We start from the raw sequence: 19,020 nt of genomic DNA, 5'->3' as shown, positions 1-19,020 counted from the left end.
CAAAATCAGTTGCAAGCAAAAACATGTTAAAACAAAAGTAGTCGCAGGGAAAGTTCCGACTACATTCATAAAAAAAGTAGCTCATCGAGTATAATCTTATTTATAAAATTTTAGTAAATTAATCATAAATTGCTCGTTGTCTTTGAAAATAAAATAATAAAGTTGAAAATTTTAAAAAATGGTTCCAAAGCATAATTTGAACTGTTAAAGAACCGCTAAACAAAGATTCAAAAGCTTGTTTTCCTGGAGGAGTTACACTAAAAAATCAATTTTCATCGAACAAACTTTACCCTCTCAAAATAAGAAAAAAACTTGGTGAAAAGCTTTGTAATTTTTTGTATCTTATAGTTCGTTTTTAAGAGTAATGATGGTAGTGAAGGCTCTTATATAGGTCTTGCTGATTTTTTTGTTTTTTCTTGCAGGAAAATTTGATGCACTTAGGTATAATGCTTTTTTTGAGTTCAATTGAAAATCATCTGCTTAAAGTGACGGAAATAGCACTCCAAAACACGAACGTGGAAATGGCACCAAAAAACGTGAACGTGTTCCAGTTTCGAAAGTGGAATTTATTTTTAAGATTTCTCAGCGAAATAAGAACTTTACCTATTGATCCAGTTTTCTCAAGTTGGGCTCATGTTATCAAAAAAGCGCCAGTCATAAATTGTTCTAGAAATTCAGAGAGCTTAAAGAGAATCTATTTTTTTTTTGAAATTCGAAAGTTTTTCAAGAAATTCAGTGGCTTTTTAATGTTTACTTGCGCTCATTACTCTTTTCCTATCTTCGATTGGCTATGTTTAAAGATGCCGTTTTTTAATTATTACTTTTTCGCTTTGAATGATTTCGGCTCATGTTATATTGGTTAAGTTGCCTCATAACAGATCGTTCAAAGCAATATACAATTTTTCGGGTAACCAACTAGTTTTACGGAATCTTTTGAATCAATTTACTTATGGTTTGTATGGAATCAAATGTCAGACATTATATCGCGCATCTGGCGGAGGGGTAACGCATCTGCCGAAAAAGTCAAAGGTCATTGGCTCGAATCCGGCCACGACATGTTTTTTTCTGTAACCGGCGTCAAAAAATCTTTGTCGGACTTCTGTTTGTCTGCTTTTTTTGAAGGCTTAATTGTCGCAGCACCAATTTTATTCAAAATATTGGCTGGGTTTACTCATCTTAAAAAGCATTCTGTGTTTTCTGGTTTTGCGCAAGTAATTGAGCTCCAAGAAGTTCTGCCTATTTTTTGCTTTTTTTGTTTTTTTTGTCTTTCATTAAAATTTTTTGGAAGTTGTTCTCTTTATAAATTCTAAGAGTGTTCTGTAGGTTAATTACATTAGTAACACTTGTGCCTGAGACGACAAGTATCAGAAGATCGCGATATCAGTCGGGACCTGTTTTTTTTTTCGATATTGTAGTCTTTCGTGTCTGCTAATTTTTGTTGGCTTAGGTCCCGTAGAAAGGTTCGGTTTCTTGAAGCGTTTTGGAAGCTATTTGTTAAAATTTTGATGGTACAGGAAATTTTTGCAGAAAATTTAAATCTTAAAAAAGCGATTTTTTGTGGAGTTTTTTTTTAAAGTTTTTGATTTGTCTTTTCATTTGCTGTTAATCATAGTCATACATTTTTGTATCGCAAGTGATGCGAAACTCCGTCTTCTCTCTCTTTTTTAATTATCGAATAAGCCTAAGTTTTTTTGCTTTTCTTCAGATCTCACCGCGTAAAAAAGAAGAGTAAAATCGAAAAAAAAATTGTTTTTTTTTTTGGTTTTATTTTTTGTGGTCGGACTTTTTTTGATAATTGCACAGCAACAGGCTATCCTTGTTTTTGCTAATTGCTGCTGAGCCTTTTATACTACTATCCTATGTTTTTTAGTTTAGCTTTTGGAGGTCGTACTCTTAAAATTGAAATATTTTAGTGCTGTGATAATTCTACATGATAGTGATGTCAAACAGACAGGTGCGGATCTATGCCCCCCCCTCAGGGATTCGAGCCCAAGGTCCCTCCTTGGTACCTTTTAAGAAATCCAATTTTGGCGACCGACCCTAAAATTTTTCTAAAGGTGCCTTTGGAGCCAATAAAAACTATTTTTTTGAGGGGAAGCGCGCGCCCAAAAAAATGCAATTTTTTTCCCAAAAACGGAACAAACGTTTTTTCAAATAGGGTCTTTAAAGTGTTCTGGGACCGCTCGGACACTCAATTTGGTCGACCTAAAAACTTTTAAATCCTAGATCCGCCTCTGCATACAGAATCTGACAAATTGAATTTTATTTTCAATTTTTTTTCGATATTCAGTAATTGAGAATGTTTTGGCACATGCAAATAATTTCACTTAATTGAATTTTTTTTTAGTTTTGGTTGATTTCAGATAGATTTTTTGGTACTTGTAAAGTCCACATATTTTTTGCGTAACGATTTGGTACGCTGGGTTTTTTTTGTATCATGTTTTTATGATAGTGTAAATCTAGACTGACCATTTTTTGCTCCGGAGACCAGCTCTGAAAATCTGAGCATATGAAATTGTGGGAAATTGTTTTTCTTATTTGTCGACTCAAGTTGAGATTAGTTTGCTGTCAAATAAAATTGACTTAAATTGTTTGTTTGCTTATTAATAACTTCACTGTGACCATAGTTTGTATTTTGAAGTCAGCATTTAATTCGCTTTATTCTATTGACTAAAATGCGACGTGGTCGTGCCTTCGGAGGACCTCCGCCTCGTTATTACAGACCACACACTCGTTTTGTTCCTGTGCCAGTTGCAATACCTGTCGCCGCTCCAGGGTTTGTTCAATAGCCAATTAATCACTTTCATCCTGAAAGGACCAAAACTGGGTTTTAAGTGTAACAGATTCTTAAGCACCCTCGTAATGTTTTCTGTCTTCTGGAAATGTATTAGGTCCTAAAATAGAAAACAAAAGTTATCTAACTACCCTTTTTGGTTGATAGGCGTTATTCACCACTAATAAATACCATGTCATGTATACTGACTGAGAAGTCATTAGAGCGGGCTCTCATCCTAAAAGAGCGGTTAAATCTTTGAAAGCCAAAGCTTGGAATTTTTTCGGTGTAAATATTGAATGCCCTTTGTTTTGTAGTATGGTAGCAAGTGCAGCAGTTGTTGGTGTGGCCGCAGGAATGGCTGCCTCATCCAGCAGATGCTCCAGATCTTCACAACAGGGGTTTGTACTTCACCTTCCAATCCCATATCCTTGTACAGTTCGTTTTAGATGACATATTCACAGTTCATGGAATGAAATGGTGAATCTGATATTTAATTAAGCTTGCTTAGATAATTAACGATTTCATATCATGGAATCCCTAGCATTTAGATGAAGCAGGGGCGGATCTAGGATTTTCTCGAGGGGGGGGGGATTTTCAAAAAAATTTTGAAAATTTTGACGACCTTTTTTTTAGGTGGACCAAACCGATTTTCCGAGCTCTACTAAAGCACTAAAAAGATGCTGTTTTGGCTAAATTTCCTGTGCTGCAGGCAAATTTTTGAAAAAGCAGGTCAAAAAAGCCGTTTTTGGGCATTTTTTGGAAAATGTTGACAAAAAAATCGCGTTTTTTTGGCGCGCGCTCCCCCTCAAAGTTAGTATATATTGGCGCCTTAAGAAAAAATTTAGGATCGGTCGGCAAACAATGGATTTCTTAAAAAGTACCAAAGAGGGGACCCTTTGGGTCGGCAGGGGGTCGAATCCCTGAGGGGGGGGGGGCGTCCGCACCCCCGCCCCCCTAAATCCACCCCTGCTTATTGATCCAGTTTTAGTTAATTATGTAAAAATGTTATTCCCAAAAATTCTTGAACTGCTGAGCTAAAAAACGTGATTTTTTTTCTTCGGAATTCGAAACTTTCAAAATAATCATAAAAATGTTTATCTTGGGTTCTCTTTTTAAAAATTTTGCAGCTCAAATTCTATTTGGTTTCAAATTTTGTTGTTTTCAAGAATTCAGTTTTTTTTATCTTTTCACCTGAGCGAAAAACAAGCCTCACGTTGTCGCACAATCGAAAATTTAAAAAAAATATTTAGAACATAAATTTGTAAACTATCGTTTTGGTGCGACTGCTGAGACTGGGGAAAAATGTATTCGAGCCGTTCGGCCAAAAATGGATTTCTTAAAAAGTACCAGAAGGACCTTTTTTTGTTTTAGGTCGACCGAATTGAAAAAATTGAATTTTGAAAAAACAGTCCAAAAAGGCACTTTTTGAAAAATGTTCCAAAAATTCCCGTTTTTTCGGCGCGCGCTCCCCCTTCCAAATTTGTATATATTGGCGCCAAAGGCGCTTTAAGTTTTAGGGTTGGCCGGCCAAAACTGGATTTCTTAAAAAGTACCAAAGGGGTATTAATAACTTCACTGGGTCGGCAGGGGGTCGAATCCCTGGGGAGGGGGGGCGTCCGCCCCTGAGATGAAGTATTTTTCGTTACATAATTTTTTTCTTTATCTGTATTTTGGTCGGTATTTTTTTAGTAATTTAAATCGTTTCAGTAATTTTTTTTGGTTTCCATTTTTTTTCGGTAGTTTCCAAAGTAATATTTGCTCCATCGGTGAATCGATCCCTGGAAGTTATTTTTCGCCCCCGGTCCTGCTCGGTGCAGGACCAACCGTTGTGGAGGGAGATGACCCTGGAAGATCGTGGGCCCGGCCAGTCCCCATATCGCTATATTAACCGGAATTGAGTCTGTCTTAGCTGCTCGTGTTACACTTTGATGCTGAAAGTGCAACGCGAATTATTTTCTCGTGGCGAAATATCTCGCTCTCCAAAATCGTTCCAAATTGAATTGAGATAAGTAATTGGTCTTATTAAGTCCAAAAATGACAAGCTCTAACGCTTAAATTTTGATACTTGCAGGCTAAAATTCATAGGTTGTCATTATTTTATTCAAAAAAGTATTCGAGACCAGTTAAAGGGTAGTCGGAACTTTCAGGTCTTTGCATGATACGAGCCGAGCGAGCAGTCTTTTGTTTTGGTTACTTTGATTTCCTGAATATTTTTCTAACTGTCTGGATATAATTATATCAGAAATATTGGTCAGAGATTGGTAAAAATTTGGGATTGGTAACATAAAAATGGTAACAGAGAGGAATATTTTAATGAAATTTGTTGCATACAGGAAGCATCTTTTTCAAGTGTAAATGAAGGAAATCAACTTGCGAGAACTCATTAATCCCAAACACTGATCTATTCTAGTAAATTTCTATTCTAGTAAATCTATCCATTATTTGGAGTCATTAGGTTGAGAGTGATAAGAAAACCAACGCATAGCAGATTGTCCAATTAGTTCAACATTTGGGATTTCATCGATCCTAAATACTGATCAGTAATTGGGTTTCCATTAATCCCAAACACTGATCTATCTAGTAAATTTTTATTCTAGTAAATCTATCCATTATTTGGAGTCATTAGGTTGAGAGTGATTAGAAAACCATTGCATAGCATATCGTCGAATTAGTTCAGTATTTGGGATTTCATCGATCCCAAATACTGATCAGTAATTGGGTATCCATTAATCCCAAACACTGATCTATTCTAGTAAATTTCTATTCTAGTAAATCTATCCATTATTTGGAGTCATTAGGTTGAGAGTGATTAGAAAACCAACGCATAGCAGATTGTCCAATTAGTTCAGTATTTGGGATTTCATCGTTCCCAAATACTGATCAGTAATTAGGATTCCATTAATCCCAAACACTGATCTATTCTAATAAATTTCTATTCTTGTAAATTTCTATTCTAGTGAAATCAAATCATGTATTTAAAATATATAATTTTAAAGGCTTCTACACATATAGATATATGTAAAAGGAATCCGCAAACAAAATGCGGATTCCAATTACAATTTGCGGATTCCACTTACAGTTTGCGGATTTCACTTACAGACGCGGATTCCGTAACAGCTCAATTTAACGTTACAAATGTTTGTTGAATCCACAATTTGTTCTGGATTCCGCAAATACAGTTGCGGATTCCGCAAATTCGCCTATTTTTCGAGCGATTTTGAGCGGTGCAATGATTTAGGTATTTGTTTGTGGAATCCAAAACAGCATAGAATATCAAAGAAAAGTAGCCATGTTGCGGATTCCGCGACAAATCTGATTTTGGCCTGTTGCGGATTCCGCTTACAATGCAGAGAACGCACAGTTTGGCCTCGTAGTGCAATCATAAATTGGTCTAGAGATTTTTTCGAAACTAGAACTTCTTTGGAATTTCGAAAATTCTTTTTTTAATGCCCTTGTAAAAATCGAGGCCTTGAGCTCAAAATATTAAGATATTTAACCTGTGATCATTGTTTGCAAAGTGCTGAAGTTTGAGACTTAAGAGTTTGTCAATTGGCGGAAATCATTGTGTTGACTCATAATGAAAAAAGCGTGTAACTTGTAATTCCTGTTTGATAAAACAGGTATTTAATCTGCAAGTGTGTTGGCGATAAGCAAGTGTTTTGCTAGAATCTGGTGCTAGACTGTTTTCCCGCGTAAACAATGTTGTCCACAGGACTCATTGGAATCCTGGTGGTGCCTTGGTTTATGATAAATTCACTTTTTTGTGTCTTTTGCACACTTAGCTTAGCGGTAACGAATACGCCTGGGATGGCAAAGGTCCTGTTTTCGAATCTGACCAGGATTTTTTTCAGACGCAACGACTTAAAAACAGGCCACTAAGTCAATATTAATCAAACCCAAATTTAGTAAGCTGATAAAAAAAATACGAAAAACAATAAGTAAGGGAAAATTTAACAAACCGAGCCGGTAAACTTAAACCAGCGTGAAAAGCAAATTTCGATTAGGCCGGATTTTTAAAATAGTAAAAACAACTGCAGTGAAAATTGTTTACAGCTAAAATAAACAACTCTTAGATTTTTCGAACCTAAATTTCTATCAATTGATAGTTTTTTTCAATCGGTAGATATTTAGGTTCGAAAAATCTAAGATGTTTATTTTAACTGTAAAAAGTTTTCACTGAAGTTATTTTAACCATTTTAAAAATCCGGCCTAATCGAAATTTGCTTTTCTGGTTAGTTAAAATTTTACCAGCTCGGTTTGTTAAATTTTCACTTTTTTCTTATTGTTTTCTTTTTATCAGCTTAATAAATTTGGGCTTGATTAATATTGATTTAGTGCCTCTTTTTGCGTCGTTACGTCCGAAAAACGTTTTTGTGCATGTGTGTGCTTAACTTTTTTTAAGACTTTAGAATTGTTTCGAATTTCTTTTCGGCATGAGAGGTTTCTGCTCAGGTTTTTCGGCTTTGTTACCGCTTGGTAATAATAAATTCAAACCCAATGAAGCATCTGGCGTAGAGGTGAAACAACTGCTTGATACGGCCAAGATTTGAGGTTCAAATTCGGCCGGACTCTTTTTTGCAAACTACAGTTTTAGGTTTTTCGACTGTCGTCCGTCTGTTTGTTTTTGTCGGCTTAGTTCCCGTAATTCAATGCATTTTTTTGAGGCATGTTTTACGTGCAAATAGAAAATTTTGGCTAATTTAGATTATTGCTTTTTTGCTTACTTTTGTCTGCTTTATTCCACAAAGAGGATTTTTTGAAAAGTTGGCGTCTGTATAGCATTCCCAAATCTCTTTGTAGTTTATAATGGTGCTAGTAATTTTGTTCCGGTTATTTTGGCGAAAAATGTTTTTGTGCATGTGTGTGCTTAACTTTTTTTAAAAACTTTAGAATTGTTTTGAATTTCTTTTCGGCATGAAGGGTTTCTGCTCAGGTTTTTTCGGCTTTGTTACCGCTTGATAATCATAAATTCAAACCCAATCAAGCATCTGGCGTAGAGGTAAAACAACTGCTTGAGACGGCCAATATTTGAGGTTCAAATTCGGCCGGACTCTTTTTTTGCAAACTAAAGTTTTAGGTTTTTCTACTGTCGTCCGTCTGTTTATTTTTGTCGGCTTAGTTATCGTAACTCGATGCCTTTTTTTGAGGCCTGTTTTACGTGCAAATAGAAAATTTTGGCTTATTTACATTATTGTTTGTCTGCTTTATTCCACAGAAAGGATTTTTTGAAAAGTTGGCGTCTGTATAGCATTCCCAAATCTCATTGTTGTTTCTAATGGTGCTGGTAATTTGGTTCCGGTTATTTTGGGCTTTTGTTGCAACTTTTATTGACAAAATCAATTTTTTGAAATTTTCCGTTTGATTTTAATAGTTATTCATTTTTATATTGCAAGTGGTGCGAAGCTCAGCTTCATCTCTGTGTATGAATATGTCCTGGTTTGGTCTTAAATTTTTTGAGACGCTTCGGAAATTTGTTTTACTCAAAAATATAAGTTTTCCTCACACCACACTATTTTTTCGATTCTCAGAAGTGGTGTCAATAGAAAGACCGTCGACTCCCCTGCTTACATGCATGTACGCCGAGTCGCTTTTTTTAAACCTTACATCACTTTCTACAGCCTTCCAAAAACCTTCAAAAAGGATTTTTGATTCATACTTTTTCTCAGAAAACTACTCTCCCAAATCTTAGATTCTTGGTTAAATGGATAGAACTGGTAGTGGAAAGCATCCCTGCATCAGAGGCTACGCTCAAATACTTACACGAACATTTTTTGTCCTCCGAAAAATCAAATTTTTGGATTTTGACCTTTTTTTGGATTTTCGACCTTTTTTTATATGACTCTGATTGCACGCACAAAACACTAATGTTGGTTTTGAGCCACCTTAATTATTAGTCACAATTGCAATACGCAATGAAAAATCCTTCTCCTCATAAATCTTACAATCGTAAGATTTATCATATAAATCTGGTTTTTCTTTAAATCTTATATTGTGTCGGTTTTTTTGTATGATTTGTTATAGTTCTTCGTGTACAGTATAACGTGTACAAAAAACTGATTGGAATAAATTATGCTGGCATTTATTTGTTATGCTCTTTGCGTAAACTATTCCGAAAATCAGGTTCTTCCAAATAATAATCCCTAATTCCATATAAGCAAGCTTGTTAGTCCCAATAGTTCTAATAGACTTAATTGTTTTTCACTTTTTTAGCACAACCCTTTTAACAACCCTTAGTAGCATTAATTAATTAAATAAGAAATACAAAATTTGTGAGTGAATCAATTTGAAGTTAGTCTTAAAAAAGTCCCTTGCTTCTAAAGGACTCATATCCTCATCCCTTCACCAACCATGCTTCTTTTTTCCTTCATCTAAAACATAACCATAATCACTCAAAAAGTTGATATCATTTAAATCTTCAACTTTTTAATCCATCTTCTCGGAAAATTTTAATCTTTTCCTTGTCTTAAATTTTTAACTTGACTCATTTTGTTAAGGCCTATACTTGTTTTAAAACAACCTGAATGTTCTTTAAACCAGATCATCAAGATTATCCTTGGATCTTTAATTTTTAACTTAATTCTAAATTTTAATTCATTTAAAATTATTTGATCATCAAGGCTTTCCTTGGATCAATTATAACAATTTTGTTATCCCCGCCTCCTAATAATAAGTGTCTAACGACCTCTAAAGTCGATTCATTCTCCAATCCTTGCAAACTACCCAAGTCAAATTGAAACTTTTTGAATAACTAACCATTCTAATTAGGATAATTAGTGAAGAACTCCGGTAACTCATCCTTCACTTGAACCCCTCCTCTTAGTTGACCTGCGCTTAAGTAAATCATAAAATTAGCAAGATTTGTAATAGTATCTAACGATCTACTTGTGTTCTAATTTTACCTGAAACTTGTGGATTGATTTACTATTCTCCAATCCTCGATCACAACCCTAAGCAAGATGAAGTAAGTTTTTCTTAAAATAAAACTTAATCATCGAGAAAGTGTAAAATCGTTCTAACGCATTGATATACTCTCTCCAATCCGTCTATATTCGACAATATATGCCCCAGGATTAGGATAACTTCACAAAAATTGTACGAACTAACAGTCAAGGAAATAGGAAACCTGAACCCTGGATTTGCAAACATCATTCCAATGCTTATGGCAAAAGATAATTTAGGAAACAAACAAACAATAGTACTCCACAATTGTTGAATTAAAAACGAAATAAACGATCTTGTAATTACACCACAAACAAAAAATAGAATACATTAGTTCGAAAAAACAAGCAAGAAATAAGGCAATGATCTCAAAACAAAAACAGATTAATAATGAAAAATTTTCCTGAACACGAAACGCAGTTTCAGAATTCGACTCAACTACAATACGAGAAATTCAAAAGTTTTCGAGATTTAATCCATGATAAAAGAAAACCAATAAACGACCAAAAAAATTCTGGAACCAGAATCCACAACATCTAAAAAAGGTAAACGCAGAATAAAAATTTCATGCCTACCCAAACCAGTAAGACTCTATTATTGGAATCAACAAATAAAGCATATTGAAAGTTTCAATTTTTGTGTGCAAAGTGCGAAAAGTTGAGTTTGAGTTTTTTTGGACAAGATGCAAAAAACCATTAGGTGTTTTTTTACACAAAGAACGAAGTTATTAACAAACAACAATTATTTACAAAAATTTTCAATCAAAGAGCTGTGGAGCAGCAGAAGAGTTCTGGAGGTTCTCTATTGAACGCAGAGCTGGGCGAGGTTCCATCGCTGGTGGTAAATGTAGAGGTGTGTTTTGAGGCGTCATTATTTCTGAGAAACCATCATCTTCATCTATTGTGATGGGGTTTTCGGCTGATCCTGCTTCCTCCCAAGGAAAGAGGAAATCGTCGACTGGTTTAGCCGCAAATCTTGAGTCAGGAATCTCGGGGTAGTTCATTCCCGCATGCTCAGACACTTCCTCCATCATTTGCGTTTTTCCAAGTTGGTTCTCTGTGATGGGTACTTATATCATATGATGTTCGTTGAAATCCCTTTGCATCACTTTCACTATTTGCCGGACTTGAATTGGGATGTCCATTTGTGCCAGAAGAACTCCAGAGACGGTTTCTCGCTCTTGAATTTGTACTAGATCAGGTGAAATTTCTACAGAGTACAGGGTTGCTCTTTTGCACTGAGAAGATCATTTTGAGCATTAAGTTGAGTAAAAAAAAGTAAAAACAAGAAAATTTAGAGCTGAGAGAGGGATTAGCTGACGGTAGATAAATTGAAATTTAACTATTTAGACCTGAGAGAGAAGGTAGTTGACGGTAGTTAAGTTCAAAACAAAATGATTTTTAGTTAGGAATGAGGGGTACTTTCAACTCGAATGTGTGGGTTTAACCAATCAGAATTGTTTTTCCTTATTTGGATTGTAGTTGTGTCCAATCAGATTTCAGCTTCCTTTTATAGAATTATTGTATAGAAGTCGTAAACAATCGAGACAAAGTTCCGTTTTAGGAATTTGTAGACATTTTTGTTTCCAATCACAAAAGTGTCATTTTTGTTCGAGTTGTCGTATCCAATCAGAGGACCCTTTTACGGGCTTAAATCTTCCAAATAAGTAAAAATATACACAAAAGCAATCTTAAAAACAAATGACAAAAAGTTGTTTCTTGTAAAAAATAAGAAATATTGCCGATATAAGTAACCAAAGAAAGAAAGTTAGAACAACTAGCATTTCCAGTTTTTTCATCAAGTCAGTTGAATTTTTTGTATGTTATCAATAAGAAGTTGCTGATTTTTGAGTAGATAGTCAAGTTCTTTGGTTTTGATGTAAATTTGGGAGGGTAACTTAAAACTGATGAATTTTTCACAACAAATCTCTGGAAATCTGATTCCAAACTTGATCAAGCAGGATTTTGAGCTTTGAAAATCCTTAAAGAAACGAAGGAATAAAGAACTTTGCTGGGGAACTTTTTCACAAATTTGGGTAAAGGGTTGGGGATAGAAAGGGTTTTTGATATATTATCGTACGACTTTTTCATTAAATTCAAATTCTCGAGAATAAACAATTTCTTTCCTTGTGAGGTATAATTCAGCCGTAAATTTAAAGCTTTGATACGCAATATGTGGATCAAAAGTAAACTCTTTGATTGAGTAAGTTTCTCTAAATAGACCTTTACTTAGTCGGATATTTTGTACAATCAAAACGTCCAACAAATTATGAAAAAATTATGAAAAAATAATGATAAAGGTTGTTCAAAAAATAATGAACAGTTCACTTCTAGAAAATGCTGGAATCTGATTGGTTGATATCGTACAAACAGTGATACTAAAACATAACTCAATTCTGATTGGTTGATTTTCCCGAAACGACAGTAAATAACACTGATTTCATTCTGATTTTCGTTACGTTGAACGCAATCACTCTGTACTTTGTATAACTACTTGATTTTATTTTTTCAAACATTTTTAACAGTTCAAATAAGTATAAATAATTTATTAGTTTTTTGGGACATTTGAAATCTCCCAAATTGATATGTACCAAGTACTTACTGCATTATATTCATTCCTAATAATTCTCCTATTTTTAGATGCCGTCGCTGAAAAAATAATGAGAAAGTGCAGTGTGGGGATTGTGGAAACATGTATGTTAGGGCGCATGCAGCTCGACACCGCAAAGTTGTCAAGCAGGGGTTATTTCTTGTCCTGATTGTAAGTATTTCACTTACAATAAGCAAGAAATGATTTATCACGTGACCAAGAAACATGCTCCATCAACTTCCAAGCTATCAGCGGTTTGCTCGTCTGAGATGGATAATGGGAGACATAAGGTGTTTAACTTTCAAATGTCAAAGTTAGATATCAAGATTATCAACGAGAAGCTTGAAGAAGTATTCAATAAGCTGGATTCCGCTGCAAAAATTGATATCGCTCTTGGATTTGTTCTTCTTAATATCGAACGGGAGAATATCGGTTTTACTACGCACCCGAAAACAATAGTTTGTTCGAAAAACCGCATTTACTGAGTACGAAAGCGGATATGATTACAATCCAAAGAAAAGTTGAAAAGTTTGATATCGCGGAGCAATGCACTCAAGAACGTCAGAATACAAAGTGGAGGTTCAAGTTGATCACAGTTGTCATTATTTTTCCTGCATTACCAAAAACATCCCAATGGGATGTCTGGACTGTGTCTTGCCTGAGCCTTTACTACGACGACATACGCAAGTCAACTGTATTTTATCGGATAGAGATAAACAACCATACAAAGATCAAATTTGCCTTTTCCGTGCTTTAACAATTTTTTTTGCATGGTCATAGTAACCTCAATGCTCATACATCTCAGCTGTTTAAAGAGTTTCTATCAAAATCTGGATACGATCCGAAGAACTTTCGTGGAGTGTCAATTGATGATCTACGATCTACCTCTCGTAGAAGAATTAGTTGAACGTAACATATTCATTTACGATTTTGACATTCGAGAAGGAGAATGTTGGAGAATTAGCCAGGCGAAGTATTGGAAACTTTGAAAAAACCGTGAAATTGTCCTAGCTGTGACACTTTCTTCCACAACTCAGATCACTTCAACAAGCATCTAATCAGATGTAAAGATAGAGTGCATTATATTTATCCCAAAAACGCGTACATACTACGGGAAACAATATTCGAGAAACTCGACGGTTGCAACATTCCTTACACCGAAGAATATAATTTATTTAGGAATGTAGCAATCTTTGACTTCGAATCAATTTGTGTTCCCTCAGAAGAATTGAAAGCAACTGAAACAACTACTGGGATTGGAAAACATGTCCCTATCTCCGTCTCAATATCTTAAAATCTGCATACAATCTTGCCTTGTGTGAAAAAGATCCAGAACTCTTAACAATTGCTTTTGTTTCAGCTTGAAACTTCTGGCTGAAAAAAGCAACTTACAAATGAGAACCAAGTTTCAAGAAATCGAGAACACCGTCATCGATCGAGTCAAAAAGATCTTTGATAATCTCAACGCTAGAACTTTAACTAAAAGACAGGAAGTCTTCGATTATGAAGATGAATGTGTTGAGGATGGCGAGGAAGATGACATTTCGACGCAATTCTTAAGAATTCAAAAAAAGCTGATCGAATTGAAACAGCACTTAGAGCGCTATGTTAATACCTTACCGGTGTTCGCCTTCAATAGCGGCAGATACGATCTGAACCTTATCAAATCTTATTTGATCCCGAACCTTATGTGATAAAGAAATCCAACCAAGAGTCATTTAAAAAAGCAAATGATTTCATATCATTCAGATTTGGAGATGTACATTTTCTAGACATAATGAAGTTTCTTGGAGGAGCAACAACATTGGATTCGTTTCTGAAAACCTATAAAGCAAGTGAAACCATAGGTTTTTTTCACTTACGAATGGTTTGATAGTCCAGACAAGCTTGACTGTACGGAATTGCCTCCATATGAAGCCTTTTTCAGCAACAACAACATTTGAGACATCACAACACTCTCGAAAAAGATTTCAACGATTACCAAAAAATTGTTAATGGAGGACTTGATCAACAAAGTGCGCTGAAAAAGTTACGTATTCACTGAGTTATACCAACATGTTTCGAAAATTCCTCTCATTTGAAAAGCATCTGAGAACAGCACAGCATGATCACTTTCAAAGACTTCTTACGATGGTATAACGACTAAGATGTTGTTCCTACTCTTGATGCTATGCAAAAAATGATAGAGTTTTACCATGATGAGGGAATTGACATGTTGAAACTGGGATTCACGCTTCAAAATCTTGCAATTATCTGATAACACAAATCTACAAATCACAAATTCTACCAGTTCTTTGAAGTAGACAAGGATTTTTGTGAGAAAATTCGAGAAGACGTGACAGGTAGTCCGCCAATAGTTTTTAGACGAAAGGCTGTTGTCGATCAAACATATATTCGTAAGTCGTCAAATATTTGCAAGACAATAGTTGGAACTGACGCTAGCCAATCATATCCGTTCTCAATGTGCCAAGAGATGCCGACCGGACTTTACACAAGATGGGAGTATGACTCTGAAACTGATCGATTTAAAACCAGGAATAACAGGACAAGAATTTTCGAGAACATGGTTATGTAGAATTGAGTTTTCACACAACCGGAAAGCAGAAGAAAACTGACTGTTTCCATGTTTACGGCTACTGCGATCACTGTAAAACAGTTTTTGAAGCTATGGGTTGCTACTATCAATTCTGCTCATGTCAAGAAACTCGTTTGTTTTTGTCAGAACAAGATATTGAAAGGGGGAATAAGAAGCGAGAAATGATTGAATTGAGAGCAGAGTATATAAAAGACAAAGGGTGCAATTTTCAGGAAATGTGGGAGTGTGAGTGGTGGGAGCATTTTAGAACAGATTCTTCGGTCAAGAATCATGTCAAGACAAATTTTCCTTACAGAAGACCCTGTCTACTGATTCTTTACTTGAAAAAAAATAAAGAACGGATCTCTTTTTAGCTAAGTGCATTGTGATTTAATAGTTCCGGACAAATTGAAGCCCACATTTTCAAATTTTCATCCAATATTTAAAAATATTGACGTCTGCCGTAACGATATAAGAAAATACTTGAACAATTTTGCCGAAGAAAATGATTTGCTGAATAAACCCACAACGAATGTTGATTTCCAGTTTTAAATTAGAAAATGGCACAATCATCAGGCCCCTTCTTAACTTAGTCTTGGACTTCAATGTACAAAAATTTATTGCTTTGTTGAGTACACACCTAGTTTCAACAACTTTGTTTAAACTTTTGTTGATGCTCGACGAAAAGGAGACGAGAATCCACATTCTGGATTTGTTGCTGAGACGATGAAGCTTCTCGGTAACAGTTCGTACGGTTATGAAATTATGGACAGATCCAGACACACGATAACCAAATATCTCGGCGATGAAAACACACAAAGCAATAAATGAAAATTTTTTAAGCGATTGAATATTCTCATTCTTCAATACGCCTAACTCAGGATGTTGGAGTCATACTACAATTTTTTTCATAAGTATTGCGATGTTCGAGGAACTGGAGATGAACACAGTTTCTCTGTATCTAGCATTAGCCGAAGAGAACTTGGAGGATTGTATTTTACCTAAGAACAAAGCTCAATGGCTACAAATCCGTCGAAATGACTGCAGAGATGCTTCCCACGTACATGCTGCGCTGTCCATAAAAAGCATGACAAACTAGAACCCGGTCTATTCGAAGAAGGATTTCGCTGTACTGAAATGTTGTGCCTATGCAGCAAGCCGTATTGCTGCTATTATGGTAAAAGTGACAAAATTAATTTTAGCAGCAAAGGACTCAACAAAAGAACGCTAGAAGATACTGGGGATGGATCAATTTCTAAATACAGACGAGTTCTTGACGAAGCTGTAAATTTGAAGCCGACAAATCGCGGATTGAAAACCTCCAATCATTTAGTCGGAATTAACTAAAAAAGGACTCAGTTACTTTTACCCGAAAAGGGAAGTACTTAATGATGGAATACATACTAAGCCATTGATTTTGTAAATGTAACCTGTAAACTGTAGTAAAACTTCATACGATGCAATGATTTATATATTATTTAACTTTTCAACTGTAATAAAGCAGTTTACAGTAATTTACTTTATTTCTTCTTTGAAGCTTTAGTTAGGTTTCAGCATAGTTTCAGACACTCTCAACATAAATTCAAATGGTTGAGAACAATATTAAAATCATAATTTAATACATTGAGAAATCTATACTCTATCGGTTTGGTGTACAGAATCTTGAAAGATGGTTAGATCGGGCGCCGAAAAATTTACTGAAGTTTACCATCTGAAACCTTACCATCTTAATACATTAGGAAACATATTCCCTATCTTAATACATACGAAATCTATTCCCTATCTTAATACATAGGTTGCTGACCGGATGCTCTATTCCTCATCTTAATTCATGGGAGTCACAATAGATCCCGTGATATTCTAGAAATAGAAACAACAACTATCAAAACAGATCAAGAAATTGTTCTCAGTCACCGCATCGAAACAACTCACAATTTTTAACCAAACAAAATCAAAACTACAGAATTAATACACCAAAACATCAAAGACAAATCAATCAAGTACAATCTACAGATAGAACAAGCCCAGTCCCTCTAGGTATTGACAATACAAAAGCTTCAGAAGTGCAATTAAACCACATAAACTGTGAAAGCACAGACGAAGATAATGATTTTACAAATTTCGATCTGTAAGAACCAAGTAACAATCAAGATACCACGAATTATACTCCACATATAATTGAAAATAATTCAAGTATGAATATTGTATACCAGAATACAACAAATAAAGTATCACCACCAAAAGAAAAAAATTTGGATAATTCCACTCCTTTAGGAAAGTCAACCACCAGATCTTGAAGTAGATTTTTTGATAGACTCCAACGCAAAATCAAATATTATCAAAATATCTACCTGGAATGAAATTCGTTGTCTACACCCAAAACTTTTTCCTCAAAAATTTTCTAGAAAATAGCCGCTGCATAAGGCACAAAGTCGACAAATTATGGAAAATTAAACTATTACTTATACCAACTCGAACAATGGAACAAAATAAAATTTTATTAAAACCCTTGAGTAGTATGCATATAGTGCGTTAGGATCGGGGGGGGGGGGGGGGGGCTGTCATACATGGATGACCATTAGATATAAATCAAAATGGTCACCATGTATTAAATGATCAGCAATGGTCACCATGTAATATTCCTAATTGTCACCATGTATAATTTTATACCTAATGGTCACTATGTAATAATCCTTTTTGTCACCATGTATAATTTTATACCTAATAGTCCTCATGTAAAATTTCGATATATTATTGAGTATTCCCACTGAACGTTGTGGAAACGGGAATGGAATTAAGTTTTGGTCGGTGCATGTTTTCCCTTCTAAAGTTTGGGGGTATTGGTTTGTTTACATGTAAAATGACGTTATATACCTATTATATGCGACCAAATTATATGGTATATAGGAAAGCACAAGATTTTGGCAGCGTAGCTTAACTGTTGGCTGCAGTGAACGATTTCCTTCAAAAATGCATGTTTTATTGCTGAATCTCGAAGAAAGCAAAATTCGTCAAGTGCGGCGGCCGCCACCTCTATTTAGGCAAAAATCAATTTGACCAAAATAAGAATGAAAAATTTCGTTCAGCCAATTGAAGGTAAAAACAAAGAAAAATTATGGAACACTGAAAACTCTAAAATGATGAAATTGGCTTGAAAATTTTGACATTTCCATTTTCCGTGTCTACAGGAGACTAAAAAAACTTCTAAAATCTATGACAAAAACTTTGATTTTATAGAAAGGTTGAAAGAGCTAATAAGTTGAAGTGGGTTAAGATCTTGAAAAACGAGAACACTGATGAAAGCCAAAAGTGCCCATTAATTTTGCTGCAACCATTTCTAAGACTTGTACCTAACTTGTTACTATAAAATTGAAATGGAACAAAATTTCGTGGGGTCCGAGTAGAGGAAAACGCATGGCGCTCGACTCTCAGCCGAAAGGCGGCGTTTCGAAACCCGTCCGGAAATTGTACTGAAAGGAGGCAACAGTTGCTGGTATGGTGATATCCCCCCATAGATCGATTTTGTACTTTTTTTCTCACTTTGATAAAAAGCTTAACTTCTCGAATTACTGCTATTCAGTTAACAATTGGGTAAAATTTCAATTACTAAAAGAATGTATTGTTCAAAATTAAATTGTAAAATGTATAAATCAACCATATTAAATGGTTAGTTAATGGGTAAGCATGTGAGTTAGGAAACGTTTCAAAACATGATCAGTTATGTAAACAAAATCAGAAGCATCACCATTAAAGTTTTTATCAAAAATCAAATGTGCAATATAAATACAAAAAGAACCGCACATGGTAGAGTTTGAGTCTTGCATGGGAAAGTTTGTCATCAATTCAGTCACCTGATGAAAATTCTCGTTCAATCGTTTATACAGATTGGTGTACTGCCAAAGAGGAAGACCGAGAGGATCAGCAAAATATAAAATATTTCTTCTGTTGCAAATCACAATCCAATGTGTCCCCGGAGAATCTGATTTTGAAGTGTTCACAATCATAAAGATATTGTTTGGGATGTGAGGTGGAAAATTGTCGGCTGCAAATACTCCAAAAAACTTATATTTCAGATGTTTACAATTCTGAATGAGGTCCTGCAAGTGGATTTCATCCATTTTCAGACTGTCGAAATGGGAAG

At 35.0% G+C, this 19,020-nt stretch overlaps 1 protein-coding gene across 2 annotated transcripts in view; it reads left to right on the top strand.

Annotated features, from left to right (window-relative positions):
• The window catches only part of LOC134842598 (programmed cell death protein 6-like), a 61,197-nt gene that overhangs the window by 528 nt on the left and 41,649 nt on the right, over nt 1-19,020 (top strand). Inside the window, exons 1-2 of one of the 2 annotated variants that reach the window (XM_063859014.1) lie at nt 2,598-2,776; nt 3,091-3,174. In XM_063859014.1, coding sequence (XP_063715084.1) covers nt 2,676-2,776; nt 3,091-3,174 — 185 coding nt within the window. In that variant the 5' untranslated portion in view covers nt 2,598-2,675. Of the gene's footprint in view, nt 1-2,597; nt 2,777-3,090; nt 3,175-19,020 lie in introns of those variants that run through there. The other variant, XM_063859015.1, reaches the window with a different exon arrangement.

This window comes from Symsagittifera roscoffensis, chromosome 3, assembly GCF_963678635.1.
Source record: "Symsagittifera roscoffensis chromosome 3, txSymRosc1.1, whole genome shotgun sequence".
Classification (NCBI taxonomy): Eukaryota; Metazoa; Xenacoelomorpha; order Acoela; family Convolutidae; genus Symsagittifera; species Symsagittifera roscoffensis.
The sequence above is the reverse complement of the archived record's forward strand: the minus strand, read 5'-3'. Positions and strand labels throughout refer to the sequence as shown.